This window comes from Limulus polyphemus, unplaced genomic scaffold, assembly GCF_000517525.1.
Source record: "Limulus polyphemus unplaced genomic scaffold, Limulus_polyphemus-2.1.2 Scaffold4276, whole genome shotgun sequence".
NCBI lineage: Eukaryota > Metazoa > Arthropoda > Merostomata > Xiphosura > Limulidae > Limulus > Limulus polyphemus.
The window spans coordinates 61,846-88,417 of record NW_013669886.1 but is presented as its reverse complement, the minus strand read 5'-3'; the positions used below and the strand labels follow the sequence as shown (position 1 = coordinate 88,417).

At 32.3% G+C, this 26,572-nt stretch overlaps 1 protein-coding gene across 2 annotated transcripts in view; it reads left to right on the top strand.

The window, feature by feature from the left end:
* The first annotated feature begins 4,915 nt into the window (after positions 1-4,915).
* The window catches only part of LOC106470896 (probable glutamate--tRNA ligase, mitochondrial), a 63,851-nt gene continuing 42,194 nt past the window's right edge, over positions 4,916-26,572 (top strand). The window contains exons 1-6 of one of the 2 annotated variants that reach the window (XM_013931473.2): positions 4,916-5,095; positions 6,117-6,286; positions 10,417-10,796; positions 13,236-13,346; positions 24,494-24,541; positions 26,401-26,568. In XM_013931473.2, the coding sequence (XP_013786927.1) occupies positions 10,491-10,796; positions 13,236-13,346; positions 24,494-24,541; positions 26,401-26,568 (633 nt within the window). In that variant the 5' untranslated portion in view covers positions 4,916-5,095; positions 6,117-6,286; positions 10,417-10,490. Of the gene's footprint in view, positions 5,096-6,116; positions 6,287-10,416; positions 10,797-13,235; positions 13,347-24,493; positions 24,542-26,400; position 26,572 lie in introns of both variants that reach the window. The other variant, XM_022399534.1, reaches the window with a different exon arrangement.

Sequence of the window (26,572 nt, the reverse complement as noted above, 5' to 3'; positions counted from 1 at the left end):
AATGATAATAAGAATACTATACATAAAAAAACCAACAGAAATAATGATAATAAGAATACTATACATAAAAAAACCAACAGAAATAAAAAAGATAATTAGAATACTATACATAAAAAAAACAACAGAAATATAGAAAGATAATTAGAATACTATACATAAAAAACAGAAATAAGGAAAGATAATTAGAATGCTGTACATATAAAAACAGAAATAAAGAAAGATAATAATTATAATAGTATACATCAATGGGGGAGACAACAAAACTGTCCTTGAAGTTGGCATTCCAGCCCCCAGTATGATGTTTGGACATAAATATCAGAATATTAACGTACTACTGTACTAAGCCAAATCTTTCACTAGTAATATAGCTCCCATCCCCCAAAATTCCACCACAGTTCTAAAGAGATCTACACACTAGCAGGACTTATATAAAGAATGTAATACATCTATATTAGTTCACCTATCCGCCTATATAAGATATAGCGTTGTCGAAATATGCAATTCTAATAATTTACCCTTCACTGAATTTTAGAAATAATTTTTATTGCATATATTATAATATTATTTGTGTTATAATTTTCAACTTTATCTAAATGATTTGAAATATTTATTTTATTGAAGGTTTTTTTTTTCAAGAATGTTAACAAACATCAGTTTTTGTACTAATATATTTATAAAAATTATTAAAAATTGTATTTTGCTACAAACTGTACAATATCTAAGAAGCTGTGAATGTATAATACTCTGTATGGTGTTTGTTAGTACATTACTATTTGGAGAGGGAAGTCCATATATTTGAAATGTGAAATCATTTTTTTGTTATAAATATTAATATTACTATAATTCTTAATTATCTTAATATCTAAATCTAAATAATGTGCTTCAGTATTTGGTAGGAGGTGTTCTTGATACGTAGAGCAGCAGGATAAATGTTACCAATATAATTATGTTAAATCGTCAATTTAACACAAAAACACGATACTCTATAACCCAGCAATCCAGAAGTACGGAAGAGTATAAGAAACTTGGCAAAATATTTCGAACAATGTGCAATTAACAAAAGGTAAAATGGATATTTAAAAATGTATAAAAATAGAAAAACAAAAAGATAAAGATGTTACATCGATGTATAGGGATATCAAAGACAACACAGGTAAGGGAGAGTGCATTGCTAGTGGATGTATAAAGCTAAAATTGTGATGTAATTACGGAATGAGAATAAGTATTGAAAAGATGTACTGAGTATGTTGAATATTTATTCCACCACAGTTGTGAAGAAAAGCCATCTATTAAGAAAAACATGGATGTATTGAAAATTCTTGAGTCAGAAGTACGAACAGTTATCAACAGAATGAAAACTTTTTAAAGGCTACACGACCATACGAAATTGCAGTAGAGCAAGTAAAATGTTTGGAAGAATTTAATATAGAAAAGTGAACAACTATTATCAATGAGATTTATAAGTGATGAAATACCTAAGGATCTTAATAAATCGATCTTTAATGCGCTCCACAAAAGACTTGGAGCCATTGAATGTGAATACCATCGAACCATCAGTTTAATGAGCCATGTGACAAATATCTTATTAAGATGTTGATAACGAGAGAGAGAAATAGAATAATACCGTAGATTGCAACAATTCAACGTAGTTTTATTGAAGATTTTGATACAAGAAATACTATCTTCGTAGTATGAATGCTTTTGGAGAGGACAATAGAAATTAATAAAAAAGGATCTTTTCTTGTGTTTTATTTATTATACCAAAGCTTTTGATGGAGTTAAGCATGTGGAATTAATGAAAATGCTGGGAGAACTGGATATTGATGGTAAAGACTTGAGAACCTCTATTGGGACCATACTGCAGCAATGGAGATAGAAAATGAATTAAATGATTAATTTCGTCCGAATTAAGAGAGGTGTGAGGCAAGGCTGTGTCTTTTCATCTAACTAGTTTAATTTATACATTGCGAAACTTCTGAGGAAGAAAGATTGAGGATTTACCATGGCTGATCACTGGCTGGCAGAATTTGAACAACTTGCGTTATGCTGCTGACACAGTTTTAATAGCTAATTTAGAAGAGAAGCTGCAAAACTTTTAGATAAAGTTGTTAGTGAGAGTGAGTAGAAGAGTTTAAGTATTAACTGTGGGAAAACAGAATGCATGGTAATTACAAAGAAGATAATTTCTGTATGCATTGTCAAAGTGGATAAAGAACAGTTAAAACAGGTTAATAAAATCAACTACCTGGGAGGCTGGGTAACATCAGATGGTAAATGTGATCATAAACTAAAACGGAGAATAGGTATGGCAAAAGACACTTTTCTGATAATGAAAAACATACTGGTAAATAGTAAATTTCTATGGAGACGAAGTTAAGAGTTTTGGATTTCTGTGTTATTCTAATTCTCGTGTATGCATCAGAATGTTGGACAATATCGCCTAGTATGGACAATAGTATTAAAGCAATTAAGCTGTGGTTCTTAAGGCATGGCTTGAAGGTATGTTAAGTAAGTCACACCTCAAATGCAGATTTCTTTGTCAAGAGCAGGTTGCGAGAGGAACCTGATGGCTAGCATTAGAAAGAGACAGTTGGAGTTTTTCGGGCACGTTATGAGGAAAGAAGAAATTGAAAGCCTAGTCGTAACTGGATAGATTGAAGGAAGGAGAGACTGTAGAAGACAGAAATTGACTTATATTAAGAGTCTATCTAAATGGATTAATGTATCGACAATGTAAATTCTTTACGCCTCAAGAAGAAGAAATCCGTGGAAGATCATGGTCAACAGTGTCCTGTTTGGATATGGTACGTAGAGATAAAGATAGAAAACCTGAGTGCTTTCGAAAGATGGGCCTTTCTTCTTCAGGGACAATATACAGGTAGTGGTAAAAAAATGGAAACACCAATATAAAGTCACTTAATAGGATGTTGGGCCACCACGTGCAGTCAGGATGGCCTGTATGCGCCGTGACATAGTCTACCCATATCTGCAATTCTGCGGGAGGAAAGCGGCACCACTTTTCCACGAGAAATCCAATCAACTCACGCCTAGTTGATGGAAGTGGAAAATACTGTCTCAGGCATCGTTCCAGAATATCCCACACATGCTCGATTGGGTTCAGATCTAGTGACTGAGAAGGCCATGACATGCAGGTAATGTCATTGTCATTCTCCTTAAACCATTGGGCGACTACTCATGTTCTGTGGACGGGGCATTATCATCTTAAAAGACACCCATTTCTGCAGAACAGAAATGCTCTAACATGGGGTGAAGATGATCACTCAGTACCATTAAGTAACGATTGACATCGAACTTTCCTTCTAAGGGTATGAGTGCACCCAAACCAAGCCAGGAAAATGCACCTCACACCATTACGGAACTACCAGAATTCTTCACTGTTGGAACCAAACACTCAGGGCTATAGAGTTCTTTAGGTTGGCGCCACACATGCAGCCGTGCATTTGTCGAGATCATGGTGAAGGATGCTTTATCTGACCATATCACATTTCTCCACTGCTCGGTATTCCATAGCCTGTGCTCTTTGCACCACTGGACACGCAATGGTGCATTGCCAAGTGTGATGAGCAGTTTGTGCACTGCAACCTGCCTATGGTATCCCGTTCTGTAGAGTTCTTGGCTGACCATTTTTGATGAAACTGGCTGTTCTCACCACAGGTTGAAATTTGCGGTCAATTGATCTGCAGTTGCTCGCCTGTTTTACTTTGCAGTTCGAATTAATGTGCGGACATCACGATCTTGGAGTATGTGCTTTCTTCCACCATTGCCCTTTGCTGATGATGACTTTCTCTCGGGGTTCCATGCTGACATCACTTTAGACACCTGATCGTAAAACATCAGCAAGTTGAGCTGTCTTGGTTACTGAAGCTCCCTCCAAACGCTTCCCAACAATCACCTCTATTTCAAAATCACTGAGGTCTCCTGTTGCAGCCACGGTAGCCGTGGTTATAAGCAACCAGGCCTATCCAGCATCTTTATACATGATCCTATGCATACTGGGATGTTATTGCTTAATCAATGGACAAGCCACACCCGTGTGGTAGTCTCTGCATTACCTATACTTGTTGTCCCTCATTTACCCAGATGTTTCCATTTTATTCTGTATCTATATTGTTACGACAGCGGAAGTCACGTGACTCTGGTAACACGTGATGAGTTTCTATAAGGATCAGAGAACATCACGAATATTCCAGTATTTGCTAGACGCCCTCTATTCCTGTATATAACCGCGCCAGATAAAGCGAGACAATTAATCGGAACTGGAATAGCAGACAGAGAGATTGAAGGTATAGACAGATAATCGAGTCAAGCCATAAGTAAAGTGTGTAAATCATTGTGAATTATGGCGTATGTTTAAGTTAAAGTAACTGTGGAAATTAAGTGTATTGCAAAGTTGAATTGAGAAAGAATAAACTAGTTTTATTTAAGAAAGGACTTGTATCGGCTGAAGTTTCTCGGAAATAATTTCCACGGAAAATTAACAAACGAGAACAGAGACGTAACAATATGTTAAAAAAATAAATTTGCATTTGTAAATCGATTTATATATATATTTTCATGATGTCAAAGATATAAATTAGCAATACAGCCTGAATAATTAGACCCCATCAGTATATCTACTATTTGTTTATAAATGTGCTTATCAAACTGAATATGATTAATATATAAGCAAAACCTGAATATGTGTATTTAGTTACGCTTGGGAGGCAATATCTCTTGCCTGCCTGGCTAAAATGTGAACTGTATAAATATAGAGAAATATTTGAATTCCATTGGCCACCACACACACACACACACACATATATATATATTTATACACATATATGTATATTTGTGTGTGTAAGATAGTTATGGGCCTACTTGCGTCCTCTGCTGGAAATCTGAGAGAATGTTTTTTTATTATTTTCTTGTGGCACATGTTAGGTGATTCGAAATCCAAATTATCGTTCAAAAGAAAGTTAAATCATTAGTATTTAATACGAGGATTATCTAATATACGATTAGTTACTACGGATCCAAGGTGTCCCTAGTATATATAGAATACCAATTGGCAAAGACACTAAAATAACTTGCTGTCGTGAGTATCGTTAATATTAATTAATTAACAATAATAATAAACATCACTCAGTGTCACTTTTTAAGATTGATGCACATTCTTACATTTCCTTTATTTTATGGTATGAGTTTATTGTATTCTTATAATTAGATACTGATGCTGTGTAGTCGTTTTATTTTTTATTTTATGTTTTGGAGAGTAATTATTCGACTAGATTTATTTATATTTACCGATACTGATAAACAAACCAGAGAAACCAGAGAAACCAGATACTTTAGTGGGGTTATTAGCACTGTAGGGGTTTGTAGGAAAAAAAAAATATTGGAAAGGGTTCAGAGGATGGTTACCACAGTACTAATATGATTTTTGGGCCCAACAACATTTATGGTAGTGATATATCTGGATATATATTTTTTTTAATTACCAGAATTATCTCCTAAACAACTTCCTTATATCTAAGTGTACTGAACTACCTGGTTGATCATATCTATTATCCAGCTAGTACTACTACTATGTAGTAGTATTCTTTCAGTATAGTCCCTGCAACTACACGTATTTAGTGTATGTACACTTTTGCTGCATGGTTAGATTGTGAACTTTATGCTGAAGGTGACTTTTCACCATTTTAACCTGTGATAATTTTGAATTTTTGTGAACTATTTTAATATTTAAAAACATTTTATTTCTATTTGCTCTCAAGCATTTAAATATGCAGTATTTTTGTTCTATTTTTTCATATCTTTTAAAAAAAAGATAAACTAAAAGCTAACAAAGGATGTCTTCCTGTGGAACATATTTCATTGAATTTTTTAGCCTAAAAGCAGTGTTTGTAGTGCAGTGAACTTTCTACTTGTTGGTCTGATGTGTATTTTTGCATGTGGTTTCTAGACATTTTTTTTGTTTTGTAACAAGACAATCCAAGAGGTAATGGAAGGTGATTTCATATGAAACATATTTCATCTTAGTTTAAAAGCAGTGTTAATAGTGTATTGAAAGTTGTGTGTGTGTGGATCTGATCTGTATTTTTGTACTTGACTTCAAGGCATTTTTCTTATAAGAAGACAAACTAAGAGCTGATGGAGGGTGATTTTCCCATAGAACATACTCCACTGGATTTTGACCAGGTGGTGATCATGGTGCAGTGGAGGTTCTAAAGTTAAGTTGATCTGAGCTTGCACATTTGCAAGAGCTAAAGGAGAATTTTTTTTCAAAGTTGAGTGCTTGTCTACTTTATCTGCTTAAATTTGTATGTTTCCTTCAACCACCTTTGGTCATGTTTTGATGTTTAGTATGAATTTCTAATATAAACTTTGTGGATTTGACCAGAATGGTTACCTTCTCTTTCCTGTAGAATATAAAACTACCAATTAATAGCTTCCATAATGGTGTTTAAGATGATGAATTAATATCAGATAATGGAATACACTCTCTATGATCTTAAATGTCTAAGGAATTCTTGGTGTATTTTCTCAGCTTGAGGGCTTTCTCTCTAACAACTTTTTTCAGGCACTTTGTTTTCCTTATAGATTTTTATGAATATTTTGTAACTTCAGCTCCTCAACTCCATTGTTTAATATGAAGATGGCACAAAGTTACCTTTCTTTTCATACTACACTGATGTATATTCAGTAGTGTTATTTCACTGTAATTCTATTAATTACCATGTTAAGCATTATATATTTATCATAAAAGTTTTACTTACTATTTAGGTTTACTTAGGTGATCCTCTATGCAGGCTTAGGCTTCTTTATTGGACTCTAGTCTAGCTTTAAATGCTAAGATACTAAGTGCTAATACTATTTCTTCTGAGTGACCTCCATGGTTGAATTATTCTGATTGAAAAAGAGTATTTTCCTGTGTTCTTATTTCTTCATGTCTAGGTTCTTATTCTGTCATGTATGTTAAACTTTATGTCTATAATTTATCCTCTTAATCTCCTGTGAGTTAAACTTTGCAACTTCAACTATCTTAACCTGTCCTCATAACTTAAATTCTGTAGTGATGGTACAAGCCTAGAAACCCCTCATTGAATGTTTTCAAGTGCTTCTATACCCTTTATTTTATAAGAATTCCAAGTTTGATTAGCATATTCTAATTGAGGTCTTACATGTTCTTTGTATAAATACATCCATGTATGTAAATGCCTCCTTATAAGAGACATTAAACTGTTAGCTTTGTTAATCTTTTCTTTCAGAAGATATTCAAGTAATGATTCAGAGTCAGTAGTAACACCAAGGTCCTTTTCTTGATACGTGCTAGTTCATGATTATCATTGTAGTGAGAATTTACAGATTTACAGTTACTAAGAGATAAATTTCACATTTTATTTGGATGCAGTTTTAATAATCATATATAAGACTATTTTATCAATGCATTTAAATTTTTTTGTAATTTATCACAGTCATTAATACAATTTATATCCTTGAAACTCTTAGTATTGTCCGCACGTATATATACACACCTGAATGGTTTATAACTTTTGACAAGCCATTGATATAAGTAACAAATAAAACAGGAATTTCTCTAGATATCCATTTGGTTAAAAAAATTCATCATTCACACATACTCATTGCTTTCTATCAGACAAGAATGCTGTAATCCATCCTAGAATATTGCCACTTATTCCATAGCTTTTCACTTTACTAATTAGTCCCAAGCGTGACACCTTCATAAAATCAAGGTAAAATATATCAACAAATTCACCATTGTCAATACAGTCTGTCATCACATGCAATAACTGTAAAGTTGTAGAACAACCATAAATGAATCCAAATTGCTTTTTACCGAATAATTTCTTTTAAAATGTTTAATAACACTGTTTCTTATAATTGATTCAGAAAATTTATATAAGATACATGTCAAGCTGACTGGTGTATAAATCTTTGGTAATTTTCTTATTTCCTTTCACCAAGAAGATTTTTATTTCTTTGTGATGTCTCAAGTATAATTTTGAGTGGTTTGATAATCATGTTTTTCAGTTCTTTCAAAACTCTGGTTTGTATCATATTGAATCCTGGTGATTTAGCTATATTCAGTTCATTGAATTTCTTTAGTTAATTAAATGTTACTTAACTTAATATCATACTGTCTTATTTCAGTATTAAGAAATTCATTAGCAAACACAACTTGGACAACACTTCTACCTTTTTGTAACTTTAAGTAACTTACTATCGTTTTCAGCTGTGTCACTGTCACTTCTGTATATACAAATTAGTAATACTTATCATTACCAAAAAGCTTCAATCTAACAAAATTCTTGATATTCCTCAAAAATGTCAACATCAGTTACAATTAAGGAAATACGTACAAATGTAATAATGCTTCTTTCCATTTTGTTGGTTATTTTCACTGTGTACAAATTATATCCATTCAAAATAGTCCTCTTTAAATTATTATGATAGGTTTTGGTTTTCTTCTGTCACAGCAGTTATCAAAGATCTTTCTATTATAACCATTTGTTTAAGTTAGTTAATTTTATTCAGTAGGGAGTCAGCACTGTAAAATAAACATTTAACCTGGACAAACTGTTATTCAACTTTTTTCATCAGAAAAATAAGTTGAGTCTTATCTGTGTTCATTAGTTACTTCTTTTCTGTCATTCCTTTTTTCACCTTTTTTTGTGTAACAATTCTATTAAGGACCCCTGACTGTGTATATAAAAGGGGGGCATCCTCAGTTTCATAGTCTTTCTTCCTGGCTTCAGCCTGGAGTTTCTTAAATAATTTTTGTTTCATTTCAGTTTGATCATTATCAACATTGATATATTTTCTTTCAGTAACATTTTTAGTTTGTTTAATTTCTTAAAAAAGGGGCTTTTTTGTGAGTTGATTTTTTTCATTTTTTCTTTGTTTTTTTATTGCCAAGTCTTTATACTTTTTTATGTCATATGTGTTTATTTTTGCTTTCCAAAGATTTGCTTTCTCAAAGAAAGCTTCCATATATTTCATTTTCTTATTTGTTATTGATTCTTCTACATTGAACATATTCACATTATTTTGGAATTTGTCTCTTTCTCTCATTTCAGTGATTACATTCTCAGTTTGCATAGCAGCTATAGGAATGCTTGTGTTTGTTTGATTGATTCTTCAACTACTTTTATCACATCATTCATCAGAGGTTTAGTATTTAAGTCAAATTCAAAACTAGCTAATCTAAACTCAAAGTGTGCAAACATACTTTTCATATTGTTATGTTCAGTTTGCCAGATTGAATAAATACAAGTTTCCTTGGCTTATTTGACTTCCTGCTGCCTTAATGGCTTCATATGTTAGAATGCTAACACCTTAGCTTTTAGCATGGTAACACTTACTGCTATTTTCACACACAATAGACTTTGAGTTAGATCTTATAGTGCTATTACAACTGCCTTGTTCGTTACTTATACCATGATCCAAGAGGTTGAGTCATTACTTTTTTTAATCTTCATTTGAATAAATTACTATATCATCAGTCTTAGCATTACTCAGTTCATCATCACTGTCAGTTTCCTTGTCACGTTTATAATGACTTACTTTATATTAATGCTTATTCATTTGACTTTTGCTACTTTGTTAATTTTTCTGTGACCTAATTGACTCACTAGATTCATAATGTTGACCTTGTCTACCTGAGCCTAAATTTATCTGTCAATTGTTTTGCATCATCATTTTCCACAAAGTTGCTTGATTTTCTATTACTTTTGGCTGTTTTTCGAGTCTGACTTTTTCATGTATCAGCTTATCAATTTTTAATCACTGAATCATTTCTGAGAAAAATAATTGTAGTTTTGGTATAAACTGTACTATATTGTTGTTGTTCATAAGAAAGTAAAAGATAGATTTTGATTGTTAAAGTAAGTATAATTATGCTTACAAATTTACATACTCTTGTTGTGCAAAGAAAAATGTTTTACCATCATTTATTTGTTATCCTTAAACTTAAAGAATACTAACTTGCATTCTGGTACATACACAGCTTTAATCATAATACACATTCTATTGTATGCTGTCTGGATGCAATGATTGATTATAATCCTCTAAATATATCGGCTACAAAAAGTAGTTATAATTCTATAAAATATTTTGTCAAAACTGCAAAGAGGTAAACACAGAAGTAACATGCATTACATTCATGTAACTTATATATTTAAAGTAATTAGATTGCATGTTCTTAACAACTGTTGTGTTGACACTAATGAAAGTCTTTAAAAGATGTTACTTCCCTAATAGAATGAGAGTCATTGTTTTTCTGTATAAAAGTTTCTTAACATGTATAAGTTTTTTGCATTTACATTCCAGTTTTCTTATTAAACATTTAAATCATGATACATGTATCCTAATTTATTTAAAATGTTTTTGTTTTAGAAAAATGTAAACTGTTGATGAAGCACCAGTACAGATTCTGAAAGCATAGTACAATTATCCAGGAAAGTAAAGAAATGGTTCTGGAAAGTGGAAATAAACGATTTTTTAAGTGTTGTAAACATATTTTAAATCACTTGTGGCAGAAACAGCATGATAGTTTTTTATTAGTTGCCCATTCTACAAACAAGGACTTTTCTTGGGTAAGATATTCTAGTACCCTTAGTAAACTTTCTGAAACTATTCAGAATGTTCGTGTAAGATTTGCACCTAGCCCAACTGGCCAGTTACATCTTGGTGGACTTCGAACTGCTCTTTACAATTATTTGTTTGCAAAGAAACATAAAGGAATGTTCATTCTCCGAATTGAAGACACTGATCAGGTAAGTGATGTGAAGAAAACATCATCTCCTTTGCTGTATTGTGTGTATTTCTGTGCAAGTATGTGTGTGTGTGTGTACGTATGAATCATTTGAATGATGAGCAATAGAAAATAATTAATTTTATATGATCACCAGCTTTATTAATAAAATTAAAGTATTTCAGTTTTATAGTTGACTGTTGTATTCTACATTTCTGTAGGTGCTAATCAAAATACATCATAGGTAAAATGCTAGTTTTGACAGTCTGGAATAACCTTTCATACAAATGTAACAATGAAAACAGTCTCTTGGACAACCATAAATATTGCAACAAAAAGGGATCATTGATGTAAAGCTACTAAGCTGTTTGAACAGTGAAACTATTTACGGTTGGCCATATCCCTTCAGAAACTATGAATCTTGTATTGATGTTTCAAGAATGCATCATATTTTGCTAAAACAATTTTTTTAATAAGTATGCCATCTCAAAGTCAGTCATGAACTGGGAAGTATTAAACACTTTTAGCTTAATTTGAACAGTAGTCAGTGTTATTTGTCACCAAGAGAAAAAAAAATGCTTCACAAATATTGTTTAAGTAACAACACATCAGGAAAATATCTTGTTGAAATTTTCTTTTGCATTTATTGACAGATGTCAAAACATTGTCTCAAGAGTCAATGTGTTGCAGGTTATACTAAGACAGCTAATAATCTTAATGGCTTAATTTTATTGATTTTAATGTAAAAGAATTATTCTGTTACATGATGTGTTAAATATTTTTTATAGATATGTAATTTTTATATTTACAATTACAATTGTATATAGTTTTTCACAATATCGGAGTTTCCATGAAATGTTTCAGTTATGAGTTTGAATCCTGAGAGCATAATGGTAAACATAATTGCTGACATATGATAATATTTACTGTTACATTATTGGACATGCATTTTGTTTCTTAATTTATTAAGATAAGTTATTATTTAAAATATATTTGTCACCAAACTACAGTTTTTTCTTTGTGTATTTTTGTGATCAAGTTAAGTAAAAGCATCAAAGTTTAGTCTGAATTATTCTTTGTTCTGTTGTCATGTTTTTGTATTTAGTTATCTCAATGTATCTTATTTATATACCTGAGAAGGAATTACTGTGTGATTATAGACTTTGAATTTTAATACATCTTTCTGAAATGAATATAAGTAATTGCTAATAAGCTCTTATTACACAGTGATTTAGCATGATTGTACTTATGTGTGCAGTGTAGTAACACAAGAAAATTGTATGATATACACATCATTAAGTACAGTAATACTTAACAGTAGGGATTGTGATGGAACAAAATGGCAGCCATAAAAAATTGCCTATTTAAACCATCTTTAAAATGTCTAAGTAATAACTATGACTATTTCACAGTATTGGCTGAGCAAAACTAAAACTTATTGTACTTATAAAATAATGTAAGTTGCTATTTGCATATTTATGGAGTGAATCCATAAATTTCAATATTTCAATAACTTTTTATCTATGTAAGTAAATGTCTTTTTTGAGACAAGCATACAAAAAACATTATGAACAATATTGCACTAATTCTTTCACAGAACTCTTCCATGTGAGTTCCTAATAATTCATTTCCTGTACCAGAAAGGATACTTGTATATATATGAAATGGATGTGCTACTTTGGGCATACCATTACATTTGAGGGTAGGTTGGTAGAGATCCTGATGATTAATGAAATTGAATCGAGTATACATGCACCCCATGCTTGGTATTACTGATGCACAAAAATATGGCTATTAAAAAGGAAACAAGTATAATAAAAAAACGTTTAAATTTTATATAGAGAAGTAGAGATCTATATTTCCTTAACCTAGTCAGTTATTGTAATATAGAAAGTTTTAATGCTACAAATATTATTGAAACAAGAAAAACACAACTACAAAAATGGAGTTACTTAAAAGTTAACTTTTATCCCTCCTTTGACTCATTCTAACATAACTACAGTGATTTGCCAAAGTAGAGATAAAATTTGTAAGTTTGAAGTAACTGAATTTTTGTAGTTTTGTCTTTCTTGTTTCAATACTTTTTGTAACATTAAAACTTTCTATATTATCATAGCTAGCTAAGTTATGTATATATCGATTCCTAGTTATATTTATAAAACTTAATTTTTTTTTATTATACTTGTTATATGTAAATGACATAATGCAATGAAGAAACATAAAGTTGTGTATAATTTTTAAAATTTGGATATGAATTATAAGGTTACTCAAGGTTAATATCACATCATAAATATAGGTTTAGCATTGTGTAGCACCACTATTAGAATGTTCATTGTAGGAATTTCTTAACTGTTGCCTTCTGTGTTTAGCTTTGTCAAAAAAATTGTACCAGAAATAGCATTTCACAATGAAATTTGTCTGACTGTTTTTCTGTAAAATTTTGACCGTTAATATATTATAGACACGTTTGGTACCTGGAGCTGTGGAACAGCTGGAAAATATGTTGAGTTGGACAGGTATAAGACCTGATGAAGGCCCATCTTCTGGTGGACATCATGGTCCTTATGTACAGGTTTGAGATGCTGTTTCATTGTTAAACATACACACACATACAAATATCTCCAAATAGATATTGTGTTAAAGTCATACACATACATACATGTTAACTTGTGATGCACAGGAAGATTTTTATGTTTACATGTACAAAATGAACCAATTGTTCAGAGTGAAGTAGAACTCTGAATGTTCATTTTTATTTCTTGTAAGCATCATTTAGCTTGCCAAGACCAAAGTTAGCTCTGTATTATTTGTTTTTTTTTATCTATAGATACTCATTTTTATATAAGTGTAAGTATAGCAACTTTTGGGCCCGGCATGGCCCGGTGTATAAGTCACTCGACTCGCAATCCAAGGGTCGCGGGTTCGCGTCCTTGTCGCACCAAACATGCCCACTTGGGCGTGGGGCTAGCAACTCCACCCTGATAACAATCTGCTACAGAAACTGCAACAACACTTTCGTTGGCGAAGTGTTGTTGTAGCCCTATGTTCCACTAGGAATGACAGGAACTAAGAAGAAGAAGATAGCAACTTTTAGTATTGCAGTTCATGTACTAAATAACATTTAGTGACTTTTCAAAAACTATTCAGAATATGTAAGTAAGTGCAGAGTAGAGAATTGTTTATAGTTTCATGCCATGCAGTTCCATCATGGATGTCATTAAATCAGTATGATTGCTATGAACTTTACTGATTAGATATAACTCAGTAATCCTAACTAACACAGTTTTATTATACATGTATTTAGTTATTTTAATTTGTGAAGCTTGTGCTGAAAGAGAAATTAACAATTTGTTGTACAGAAAACAATTTAATACAATATGTCATTTGATAGATGAAATATTGGCTTTCTATTGGTTATAAATAATATAGTATTGAATGTCAGAGAGAACTATTGCAAATCTTGAAAGAGAGAATGTAACAGGTGGGTGTGGCAAGAAGGGTCTAAAGACTATGAAAGTTATGCTTTGCCTGACCAATGACATTATAATGAGTAATTTACGTTAAATTTCAAACTTCTTGGAGGGGTGGTAAATAAATTAGAGAAGAGGAGATGTGTAGAGAAAACAATGTCACATTACTCATGCTAGGGGAAATTTGGGTTTTGTTTAAATATTGCCTTATAAAATTAAGAACTTAAACTTGTATACTATTAAAATAGAGATTATTAGCTATGATTTTATGCTATACTAATTAGTATAACATAAACAAAAAGTAGTTTTTTAAAATTTTGAATATAACTCACTAAAAACTCTGTGACATACTAGTAAAGGATGCCCCTGGCGAGAGAGGTAATTACTGCTGAAAAATCACTAGATATTTTCTTCTTCAAAAAGTCAAGGAGACCATGCTATGAAGAGAGTGATAAGTCCCCCCCCCATCCAAAAAAAAAATTAACTAGATTAATTTGAAAAATGATTTGTGGCAACACTGTTCAGTTACAATATCTTTGCCCTCCAGTGGCATGTCTGCAGCCTTATACTGCTAGAAACTGGGTTCCGATACCCGTGGTGGGCAGAGCACAGATAGCCTTTTGTGTAGCTTTGTGCTTAATAACAAATAACAACAGTATCTTCAAGTCACATCTTTCTCTGGTTAATCAATTGTTGCATTATTTTGTGACAGCTAAGATGTTTGGTATTTCTTTTGAAGTTTTACTTTATATACCAAGAACTATTTTGTTCATGAAATTCCACGTATGGTACAATTAAAAATTAGGGCTTGAATCTGAATAAAAGTGTTGTTAGAATAAAAATGTACTATTTACCTCTTTTCATTAGTTAAGACATTTAGTGCTGGATTTGATTGCCACAATGTGTTAAAATGATGAATGCTAAAAAGATGCAAAACAATATTTGCTAATTTCTAATGAAATTCGGTGTTGATTACTAGATTTTGCTAATCAAATCTACCAAACTATTTTCTTCCCTGTCCTGTGTTTTCCTGGGTTGTTCAATGTATTTTATCACAGACCACTCCCTCAAGGGTTTCTGCCTTTGTCTGTCCCTACCCTGGGATTCCTCTTTTTACCATGAGCTTATTTCATTCTTTACTTATGGAATGGGTCCATCGACTCTTCTGTTGATATATTTGTCTTGAGATGTTGATGATCACAGACTGTTTCATTTTTCTGCACATTTTATTCATCATCTTATTTTATTCTCTTAAATCTCTTCTTTGCCAGTCCTTATAGGAGCAGGCATGCAGACTCTCTCCTTACCTTCGTCTCCTTCTGTAAACCTTCTTGCTGTTTTATTTCCAGGTGGTTGTTTGGCTTCCACCAGTCACCATTCTTCAACCACCCCACTGTCTTTGAAATTAATACATACTATTTCTCTTCCAGAGCTCCTCTTTCATTCCATAGGATCTCACCATAGGTGGCTAGTGTTCTTTCCTAAGGTATATTTATTGCAAATCTGCATCATACCATCCATTATGACTCTACACGTGTCAACTGTGAGATGGGGTATTCCAAAATACCACTTGGGGTATTGTCATGGTATATATATATATATATATATATATATTCACTCTCTTGTTCAATCCAGACCCTACTTATTCCATTGACTATCATGTAAAAAGCAAGTACCAGGGAGGTGTTCTACCCTACATCTCAGGCTCATGTTTTCTGGCTTTTAAAGATAGGTTTTTGCAATCACCCTTTGTGCTGTCTCCAGTAAAAGATCCTTCTGCATTGAAGGACCAGTGGAGATCTGGGCATTTTCTCCATGTCTTCCCTATACTAATTTCTTCCTTTCCTCTTCATTGAGTGGACTACGGGAGACCCTTGCCATTTACCAGTTCCAAGCTGCTGGGGTGGTGGACCATGGAGAACCCTCACCAGTTGGAACTCAATTGCTGGGGCTAGAACAAGGAATACAAATACTGTGAGAAGTGGAGCAGTAGTGACATTATTTGTGTAGTGTGGGTCACTTCACATATAACTCAGTTACATCATTCATGCCACCTGTGCCTTCCTCTTGCAGCTTGAGTCTGTCCAGTAGAATTGAAGTGTGCATGCAATACACATGAACCAATGCTTGTGATACAGTTCTGTCCTCCTTCAGAAAGTCTATCCATAAAATCTGTTCAGTTGAGTGGAGTTGAACATTCACTAAACAAAACCAATAAACATACATTTCTTCCTTCTGCAGCCACTATGTTCAATAGTCAAGCAGAGTCAAGGTGACCATGCTCAATACCAGTCCTTACTACATAACAACTGTGCCATCCTCCCACAGCTGATGTAAGTTCCATAGAGTCTGATTGTAGAGATGAGGTGAGCTCTCCATACAAACTTGTGACATATCTCTAACATATCCTCCTCCCACAGCTGGTGTCAGGCCCTTAGAATCTGATGGTAGAGTTGAGATGTATATAAGTATCTTATATGTAACTATGTACCCTCCTCCCGCAGCTGGAGTTATCCCATAAAGTCTGATGGTAGAGTTAAGGTAAGTACACAAGGTACATTTTGAACATGCCCCAACCACACTACACATATTGGCTGTACAATGAATTGTGTACAAGTATTTGGACAATGATGTACCAGTTTTGCCCATCTCTGCAACAGAACTTTACTTCTTCCATTTTCCTATATGGGCAAAGAGTATATCTTGGATGAGATGAGATGCAGTCTCTAACGGGTGTGCCCCAATGGAACCTCTGCCATCAGATGTTGCATCCCATGAGCTTCCATTGAGTGCTTTCTGAAGGAGGCTGATCTAAGTAGATTTTCCACTGATCTCTTCATCTTATCAGTTTGGGAGTCTAGCTACTCTGTGTGCGCTTGGTGGTATGTTGCCCTCCTATTGGTGGAAGGCTTTTCCTCACATGATGATTTCATCATGCAGCAGCACAATTCACTTAAAATAATGTGTTATTAGGTGGGAGTTTCCTCAAACAAGGCTAGTGGCATGAAACTCATTTTGGAAGATGAGCAAAGACAGTTAATCTCTGTATGGAGATATATATTGGAAATGCATTTTCAGGTTAGGAAAATGTTAACTTGCAGTTGAACCTACAATAAATTTTTTTAAAGTAAATTTACAAATTCATCTACAATTCACTAAAGGTAGAGAAGTTAAAAAATAATAACTATACTTGACATAAAATATCCATTAACATTAATTGGTGTAAATTAAATTAACAGTAACAAAGATATTACATACGTTGTATACATTGATATGATTTGAAGGAATGTAATTAGAGCTTGAGTAAAACTTATTACTAAATATAAATGTAATTAATATGATATTATTAAATAGTTCAAAGAAAACCTGATTGTTAAATATACTGGATTTTATGTGAAGTTGAACACTACTTAACTGATACTTAAATAAACTTTTTTTTTTTGTATACATGAAAGAATGGTAAATAGAAAAATAAAGTTGTTTTTAAACATTCATATTAGTCATTGTAGTGATACTTAATTATTAAACAATTTCATTTTGTATTTTTGCATAAGCTAGTCAGCCACTTTGGAACAGGAGGAGCTGCACATCCCATAATAAAATTTTAAACAAGGTGTTGAATATTTCAAGAGCACTCAAAAGGTTTTCTTTATCCTAGCTATAAATTTGTGTAGGTAAAATGATAATAACCACAGAATCAATAGCTGCATTCTTGTTGCCACATTAACATTACTTGTACAGTACACAATAGGTATAAAATCCTATATTCTCACAACAATTTGTCATTTTTATTCCCATGAAACAAACCTTCTAGCTCAACCCTCAACACCCCCAGAGTAAAAAACATTTCTGGGTGCCTGAAAGCAGTATGACACAAACATTGTTATATAAATATATTAATTTGACATTGATCTTAACCCACTAACTGCGGATGACGGATATTTCCGTCATTGAAGTTCTATGGCTCAGCTGCGAATGACGGATATTTCTGTCAGTCGCACATATATGACTATAACTCTATGCGAATGATGAAAATTACCATTTTATTTTGATCGATGGCAATTCAGTTTTATCTGTGAGTCAGAAAACAGCAACTGAGCTGCTCCTGCTGCAGTTAATGGGTTAATAACACTGTTTGTGTCATACTGCTTTCAGGCACCCAGAAAGCAGTATGACACAAACAGTGTTATTAAGATCAATATCAAATTAATGTACTTAAATAACACTGTTTGTGTCATACAGCTTTCAGGCACCCAGAAACGTTTTTTACTCTGGGTGCCTGAAAGCAGTATTAGACAAACAGTGTTATTTAAATATATTAATTTGACATTGATTTTAATAACCAACGTGGTGAAAAGTATTATTTTCTAGAAATAATAACTTGTACCTTGTGATAAGAGTTGTGAACATACGCATTACCAATTGTTCATAAAAATTGGGATACTAGTGTTACTTTACCTTATTATATATATATACATTACAGGGATGTATGCCTTTATAAAAAAAGATATGTTAGTAAGCATATTGTAAAGTATGGACACATTGAACAAAGTTTTTTCATTACCTTATTAAAGCTGTATATGCCATTATTTGTGATAAATGAATGTTAGTATTCTACAATTTTAAGTAGTATAATGGCTACTTACTGTAGTGGTGTAGTTACTATGCAGGAATGCCATGTATTTCCTACTTTCTCATCTTAAGGTAGAGATTTTTAAAAGTTTTCATTTAGTCTAAATCAATGCTGTTTTCATGTAACACATACTACATGAAACTATTCAGTTGAAAACCATTAAGTTGACTTCATTCTAACTACTTTTACTCCTTGCTGTTTTTTAGAGATAATGCATACTCCACCCAAGTAACATATTGCTGTAATGCTGCATATTGTGCAATAAGGTCAGTGACAGTGGTGTCCTTCACTGCTAAAGCAGGTGATATCTAGATGTGATGGCCCCCCATTTTGAATGAGAAATATTTATCGCATGGATAGTGGTATTCGCTATGGGTATATTCAGTGTCTTCCATTAAGATGAAATGTTTAATTCAAACATTACTACACAGAACCTCAAGTGAGTCAGTTGATGGGAAGGCATCTTGAAGGAAAAAAGCCTGCTGATCAATTAACAAGTTCAGTAGCAGGTGATTGCCTTGTGTCCAAAAAGCAAGTATGCACATTGTGTTTGTCCATTGAATTAAATAAAGATTACTTTAATTTTGTATGATACTTAGTGTCCAGTCTGTTTATTTATTCAACTCAGGCTAGTTAAATTAAGACTTACTTCATAATTTATCCTGTTGATTCTCCCTTTATAACATTACCTAACACTCTTTGAGGAAAGTATTTTAACCTGAGACTGCTACAAAATAGAACGAGTATATCCAAGACCTCTACTACAGTGTAGGAGAAGTCTATGTTGTTGAGCCTAGGACTGTAGGATCTGTTTTAATGTTCACTGCAGCTGAACCAATGAATGAAGATGCATTACTGGCTGATGTATCATACATGGGAGAGCTTGCAGCATCTCTAGTTGTTATGGCTATGAAGTCTCCAGGGACTCGGCAGCCCTCATCAGCAGAAATCAGACCTCCACTGAACAAACTGGTACCAGAGGGAACAATGTCAATGACCAATTTATTGACCTCAAAGTAGCTGAGTCTCCAAGTGATCCAGTGGGTGTACATGTTTCTCTTATTAATACCACTGAAAAGGAAGAAGTGAGACCCACTAGTAAATGTCCCATCAGAGTGTGAAATGTGGCGTTATATCAGCATTATCAGATGTGTGGGTGCCTTTGGCAGGAGTACTACACCCCTGAGCCTAACCAACTTATTCTGGAATTTATATCCTCTTATTGGTTGTATCTGCCACCACTGCACTAGGATTATGCAGCCACTGAAAGATCTTTGACATTAGCAGCAGGACTGCCAAATGTTTAGACAAGATGAAGTACCAAAATCCAAGCAACCCTAAGTACACACCCAGAGACTGTCAAGGGAGGAATTCCTGACCATACCAGTGTATAGGAGACTCTGCCAAGAGATGGCTGCTGACTGGATTGAGTCTTGGGCTCTCTATAACAGACAGGAAGATCAGCTGCCTGGGGGCCAGGCTGTTGAACACCAAAAGCAGTGTTCCCTCTAAGCTTTGTGGCTGCACAACAACCAATCAAGTTCTGTGCACTTAATTATTCTAGCCACGCACATCCTCAGTAATGATGAGTCTCAACAAGTTGATGGCCTTAATGATTCTAGCAGCTGATAGGCCTAAATCCCAAATAACCATCTGGTAGCATTGCAAAGTGGCCTAATGATTTAATAGGGTTGATGGTCTAGAAATATTCCCCTCCTCTTAATAAAATCTGGTAGTGCACATCCGCACATTGCATCAATACTGGTGCACATAAAAAAAAAGATTCATTCCTGACATAGATTGAAAAAATTAGAGTGAACATTGATCAAGAGGGCCCTAGCGAAAGCTAGAGATGATCTACGAACCACCACTGCAGCCAATTATAAAACAATGGCAACCTGGAGAATCTGCTGGTGAGGATAAGGTGAGAGGGAGCAGAACCTTGCATTGACTTTGAGTAACTTGTGAATTTTTGCATTTATTTCTTTGAGTTATATTGTAAATTTTATATAAATTTTTTTGTTAATTGAAAAAGGCTGTATAGGTTTATTCTTATGCAATTTTCATCGTTTAAAGTGCTTATTTTTGTGTTTTAAGTTTTGCTATACATTTGATCATCTTAGCATTTTCATTATGAAATTGGTTGATATGAACCGACCTAGAATTGCTCTGTTGAGATTAATAAATCACACATGCGAGCCCATAAGCTATTTTTTGTAAACTTTATGTAGACACCAAGTGTTCTTTGTACTTGCAGTGTAACTGCCCCAGTGAATTCCACACATTTGGGTCTTCACAAAAATACACCATACATTAGAATAAAATATCCCAAAACTACTATAATTTAGTTGGTTTTTCTTACTAAGGTGCAAATAGGGTTTCCTTTTTCTTCATTGTATATTATATTATTTTTAAATGATAATTAAATGATTCATGGTATTTGCTGTTTGAGTTTCAGTTCTTTATTTAAGGGTTATATCATCTACATTACATGTGAAAACACTTACAGGGATGAGAGAATGTTAAAGTACTTCTTGATCATGTTCATATTGCTAATGCAATATTACTTGGTTCTAAAGTTAAATTTAATTTTCAGCTTGAGGACAAGCCTGAAACATAGGAGACGGGGAGTGTGGTATGCAGGCATACTGTTTCTTATCTTCTCAATCTAATGTACATTTTTAAAAAAAATTTTGTTTAGTATGAATCTATGAAGTTTTTGCACATGGTCCAGCAAACGTTTAAGTTGATTTCATTCTAACTGCCTTTGTTCCATTGTTGTCCTTTAGATGTAATGCCTGCTCGTCTAATGTGGGGTATTACTGTAACAGAAGGTCAAGGAAGGTGCGAGAAGGTCAAGGACAGCATTCTCCTTCCCTTGTAGAGCATATGATGTCTAGAGGGTGTGGCTTACCTTATACTGAATGAGAATTACCAGTCATGTGGGTAGTGATTGTTGTTCTGGGTAAAGTGGATGCCTCTTGTTAAGTAAGAAATGTCAGATTTAAAAATTACTATGTAGGATCCCAAGTGAGTCAGTTGATGGTAAGGCATCTTGAGGGAAGAAAATCTGTTGATTGATTCAAAAGTTCAGTACCAGGTGACTGCCCAGTGTCCAGAAAGCAAGTATTAACACTGTGTTTGTCCATTGAATTAACCCTTTTGTATGGGAGTCCTTTTAAATGCTTTTCTGTTCAAGTATCTGTTTTACATTAAAAATTTAATCAAACACCTTTACTATCAATGTATATGAATGAAATTAATATTATAATGTATGTTTATCCAGGTTTTAAGTCCTTTATTTGAAAATAAACCCTAAAAGTACAGATGTATTGTCACATGACCAACGAGCAATGAAAGTTCTTTATTTTGACTCTCTGCATCTTCAATAATACAATGGTAGTTGTGTAGAGGTACATCTAGACTATAAGTTGCTTACATAACCTTTTGACTCATTCATTTCAAAGTTCTTTGAATGAATACAGTTGTAACAAGTAATAAATTTTTTCAACCCCTCACAGGTGTCATGCACACCTTCAGCAGATTTGTTTGAGCTTTATAGTCTACATGTAGATGCTACATATATATGTGTATATTCATTAGAAAGAGATCATTTTACACTATAATCTAATAATGGTTATTTTGAAATTGGCATGCAGTTTTCACGGATTACATATAACGTAATTTAGTATTGTTGGATACTTGATCGACCATAACACATACGGTTGTTTCTTACTTAAATATGTCATAGTTAGAGAAACAGTTTAAATTGTACTTAGGTCTTACTATTATAATTTAGATAATTATGTATTAGTTATGTTTTAAAATGCATAATTAACAGGTATTGAACATTTTAAAAATATATATATCATTCTTTGCATCTGTTCTCAAGGCTTACGATATTATTCGCTGAACGAAAATTTTGCCTGATTGCGCATGTCTCCCAAAGAAAGTGTAATATGCCTCGAGGGCACCATTGGTTTCTGTTCAGATAAATAAGTGGTAAAGGACAAGAAAGGAAAAAATAACATTAAAAATTAACTATATGTGAAAAGGAAAAAGACCTGATATTACGAGTTTAACAAAAGGAAAAATCATTAAAGATATTCTACAAAAAATTTAAATGTAATTGTATGCATTTTTTTCTGTTTCCTTATTTTAATTATGTCATTGCATTGGACATTGATGATAATAACTAGTTAGTGATATGGTAGAGAAAATGAAAAATATAATATAAACATTTACTTTCAAAAACTTTTGATGTTCGTTTAGGAGATTCTAGAAATTATGCAAATAAAATATGAAACTATAAAACAAAGAAAAGTATTTTTATACTTAAAATGAAAATCACCGTGCATTCAGTTTGTTAATAGTTTGAATGACAGTAACTGCAATAAAAAATATCATATATTTAGCAGAACACTTTATTATAATAATGTCATTCTTTGTGTACAAGATATTTATGATCTTTCAGAAAATCTTACAAGTTTTTGAATGGATACATTAAGAAATCTCAGAGTTACCGCATGTATTGTTGTACAAGTAAAATTCATGACTTGATTTTTGCAAATTGCATGAGCCTGCAGCGAAAGGTTTAAGTGTGTATTATTTTTGTTTCATATACCACATCATGTCTGGTCTGTTTGTCTTGCTTGAACTGTGTTTGTTTAGTCAAATTCAGACTTCTTAATTTATCCTGCTTGTTCTTCTGTTAAGTGAACCTATACCAAACACTCTTTGAGGAAATCATTTATCCTGAGAATACCTCAGTGGAATCTCAATTATTTGTACATAAATTAAAAGGCTTATGTCTTTTGGCAGAATTTTAGTTTACTACATTAAAAGCAGTCCTTCATGATTTGTGGTAAAAGTCAGCTACATATATTAAAGACATGGTGCAAAGGAACATTCTACTTCAACATGACTAGAATGAATAATTGCTATAGCTCTTACTTTTCTTCTATCATACATCACCATTCTCTCTAATTCAGTCAACTGTTTCCTCATCTGTATTTTTCGAAAGACTCGTTACAGTATGCCCTTATATGACTTTGATGGGTGGAAAACTATTGCAAAGAAGAAATTTTCCTAACATGAGTAAAGATGTCAGAAGACAGTTGTTTAAAACTTTCAGATGGCTACATACCATTACAAATAATATACATATTATATATATATATCATCTTATAAAAAAACAAAACAACAACAAACATTGTTTGTGAATTGGAATTCTGGCCACTTATCAATTAAAAATAAAACATTTTATAAGTACTGTTAACTTATAAGTGTACAAAGTGAGATGTCATTTTGAATTATACAATTCATTTGCTACTTGTAGTGCTTTGAATAGTTTCAGTTTAAATTAAAACTTTTTCATTAATATTTCAGTGCTTATAATACAATTTTGATCATAGTAAAATACAGATTTACACAAGTATTCTGTCATCCAAACTCCCTATCATCCAGAGAGTTCATCTGACCTTCATTAATACCAACCATAATAAATACCAAATGTTTTATAAAACTTCTTTTACATTGTATAATTTATTCAACTACAAAGTGAGAAATTGCTCACAAATTTTATTTTAATGTAAATTTTAAACTTATCTTTTTCAGTCTCAAAGGCTGAGTTTATATAAAGAGAAAGCTAAAGATCTTCTTGAGGTGAGTTTGTGATTGATTCAAATCAAAGTACGGTTTATTTATATTTATTTTTATAAAAATAAATGTGCTGTTATTTGTGCAATTTTTGGAAATAGTTTTCAGCTCTGTAGGTTCTTTGTCTGGTTGTTTGTATTTTTATGAAGTGATTAATACTGTAATTTTCAGAAATATATTCAGTATATTTTCTTAGTCTATTTCTATGAAATTCAAGAGAAGTACGATATTCCATTAGCATCTGGAAAATTTTTTCAATGTTTTGCAACCCCCTACACCCCTTTTGGTAAAACAATAACTTTCTATACAGGTTTATTAGGATTATGTCACTTTGATTTATCATAGTTAAGTTTTTTATTTAATGTTTTCAAAATTTGTTAGATTTTGATAAGTCTTGAAATTATGAGTCATTATCCTAATGTCAGTATTATTGTTTTTTCTTTATTAATATACATTTATGCTATTTCAATGTTAAATAATTTTAACTTTTATCTATAAAGGAAACATACAAGTTGACTTCAACTTTTGAAATGCATGTAAACTTTCTTTAGGTATCATTCTGTATCATTAACTAACTGGACAAATGTGAGCTAATACAGCTGTGAAATATATTGTTTTGTATTAAATTTTTTAGGCGTAGAGACCTTAAAGGACTGTTTTGAATATTGTAACTGAAAAATAGGCTTATAAATAATGAATATAAAGTTGTGCCTTGTATTATAAACTCTACCAAGCTGTCTTCCAAATATTAAGTGCAATGTATTTCAGTTTTTCTACCATCAACTTTGTGATTGCTCTGCACAACTTTTTTCAGTATTATTAATTTTTTTAATTATCACTTGATTAATATTTTACTAATCAATAAATGTAAAAAAAATCTTACTGTATTCAAAATAGCATTATATTTTTAAAATTTATTTTAGTTATACTTAGTATATAACATGTAGATAACTTAGTCCTAAAACATTTGTATAGACAAGTCCATTTAGTATGTTTTGTGTGTATTATTAATAATATAGTACCTCTCATGATTGTTCTTTTAGCATAGGAACTATATTCAGTGTCTTGGTGAAAATGAAATAGTGTTTTCTATTTTTCTTATGAATTTGATATATGTTTTTGAAATTATATTTTAAGTATCTTAACATTTGATGAATAATTTATTCCAAACATACAACAGCTGTTAATATATGAAACTTTAATTATAATATACAAAGTTTTTTCAATTTAGCAATGTTTCTAAACTGACCAATCATTTACAGTGGCTCTCAAATGCATAAAATATTTGTTCAATCATAGATTTTATCCATGACATTTAGGCAATTAGAAGGTCTACCAAAACTAAACAAGATTTAAGTCACATTCATCAAGTTTTTTTTATGTGGATTGTTTCATGTATTTTTATAGAAATTTTTGTTAATCATTACTTGAAATAACAATGTAGAAACTTATTATGAACCATTTGAGATAAACTTCCTAAGAAACATAATTGTAAGTGAAAAAGCCAGTGAGTGAAAAGAAACTTCAGGAATGGGGCTTAAACCCAGAACCTTTTGCTAACAGGGACAATGCTCTATCCAACTGACTTATACAAGACTACAAGCCATCCTTGTCTTCATATAGAACATTTTATTGTAATTTCATTGTCAAGTTTTAATAATGTAAAACCTTTGATCAGTTTAGAACAAATCAACAAGTTTAGCTAACTTTTTCTAATATTTGTCATCCCTGTGTAAATAATATGAGCAATAGGTATTTCATATTATAATTTGTAATTGTATTTTCTGTGAAAAGTTATGGGTTGAAGTGTGCTTGGTCATTTTACATGGGAAAAGAACAATAGTTAATTATGTTGTTTTTTCCAGAATGGTACAGCTTATAGATGTTTTTGTACGGAAAGTCGTTTGAAGCTACTTCGGAAAGAAGCATTAAGACTTAGAGAGATTCCAAAATATGACAATAGATGTCGGGGATTATCAACTGAGGAAATTCAAGCAAGATTAAAAGAAAACCAACCATATGTAGTGAGATTTAAGG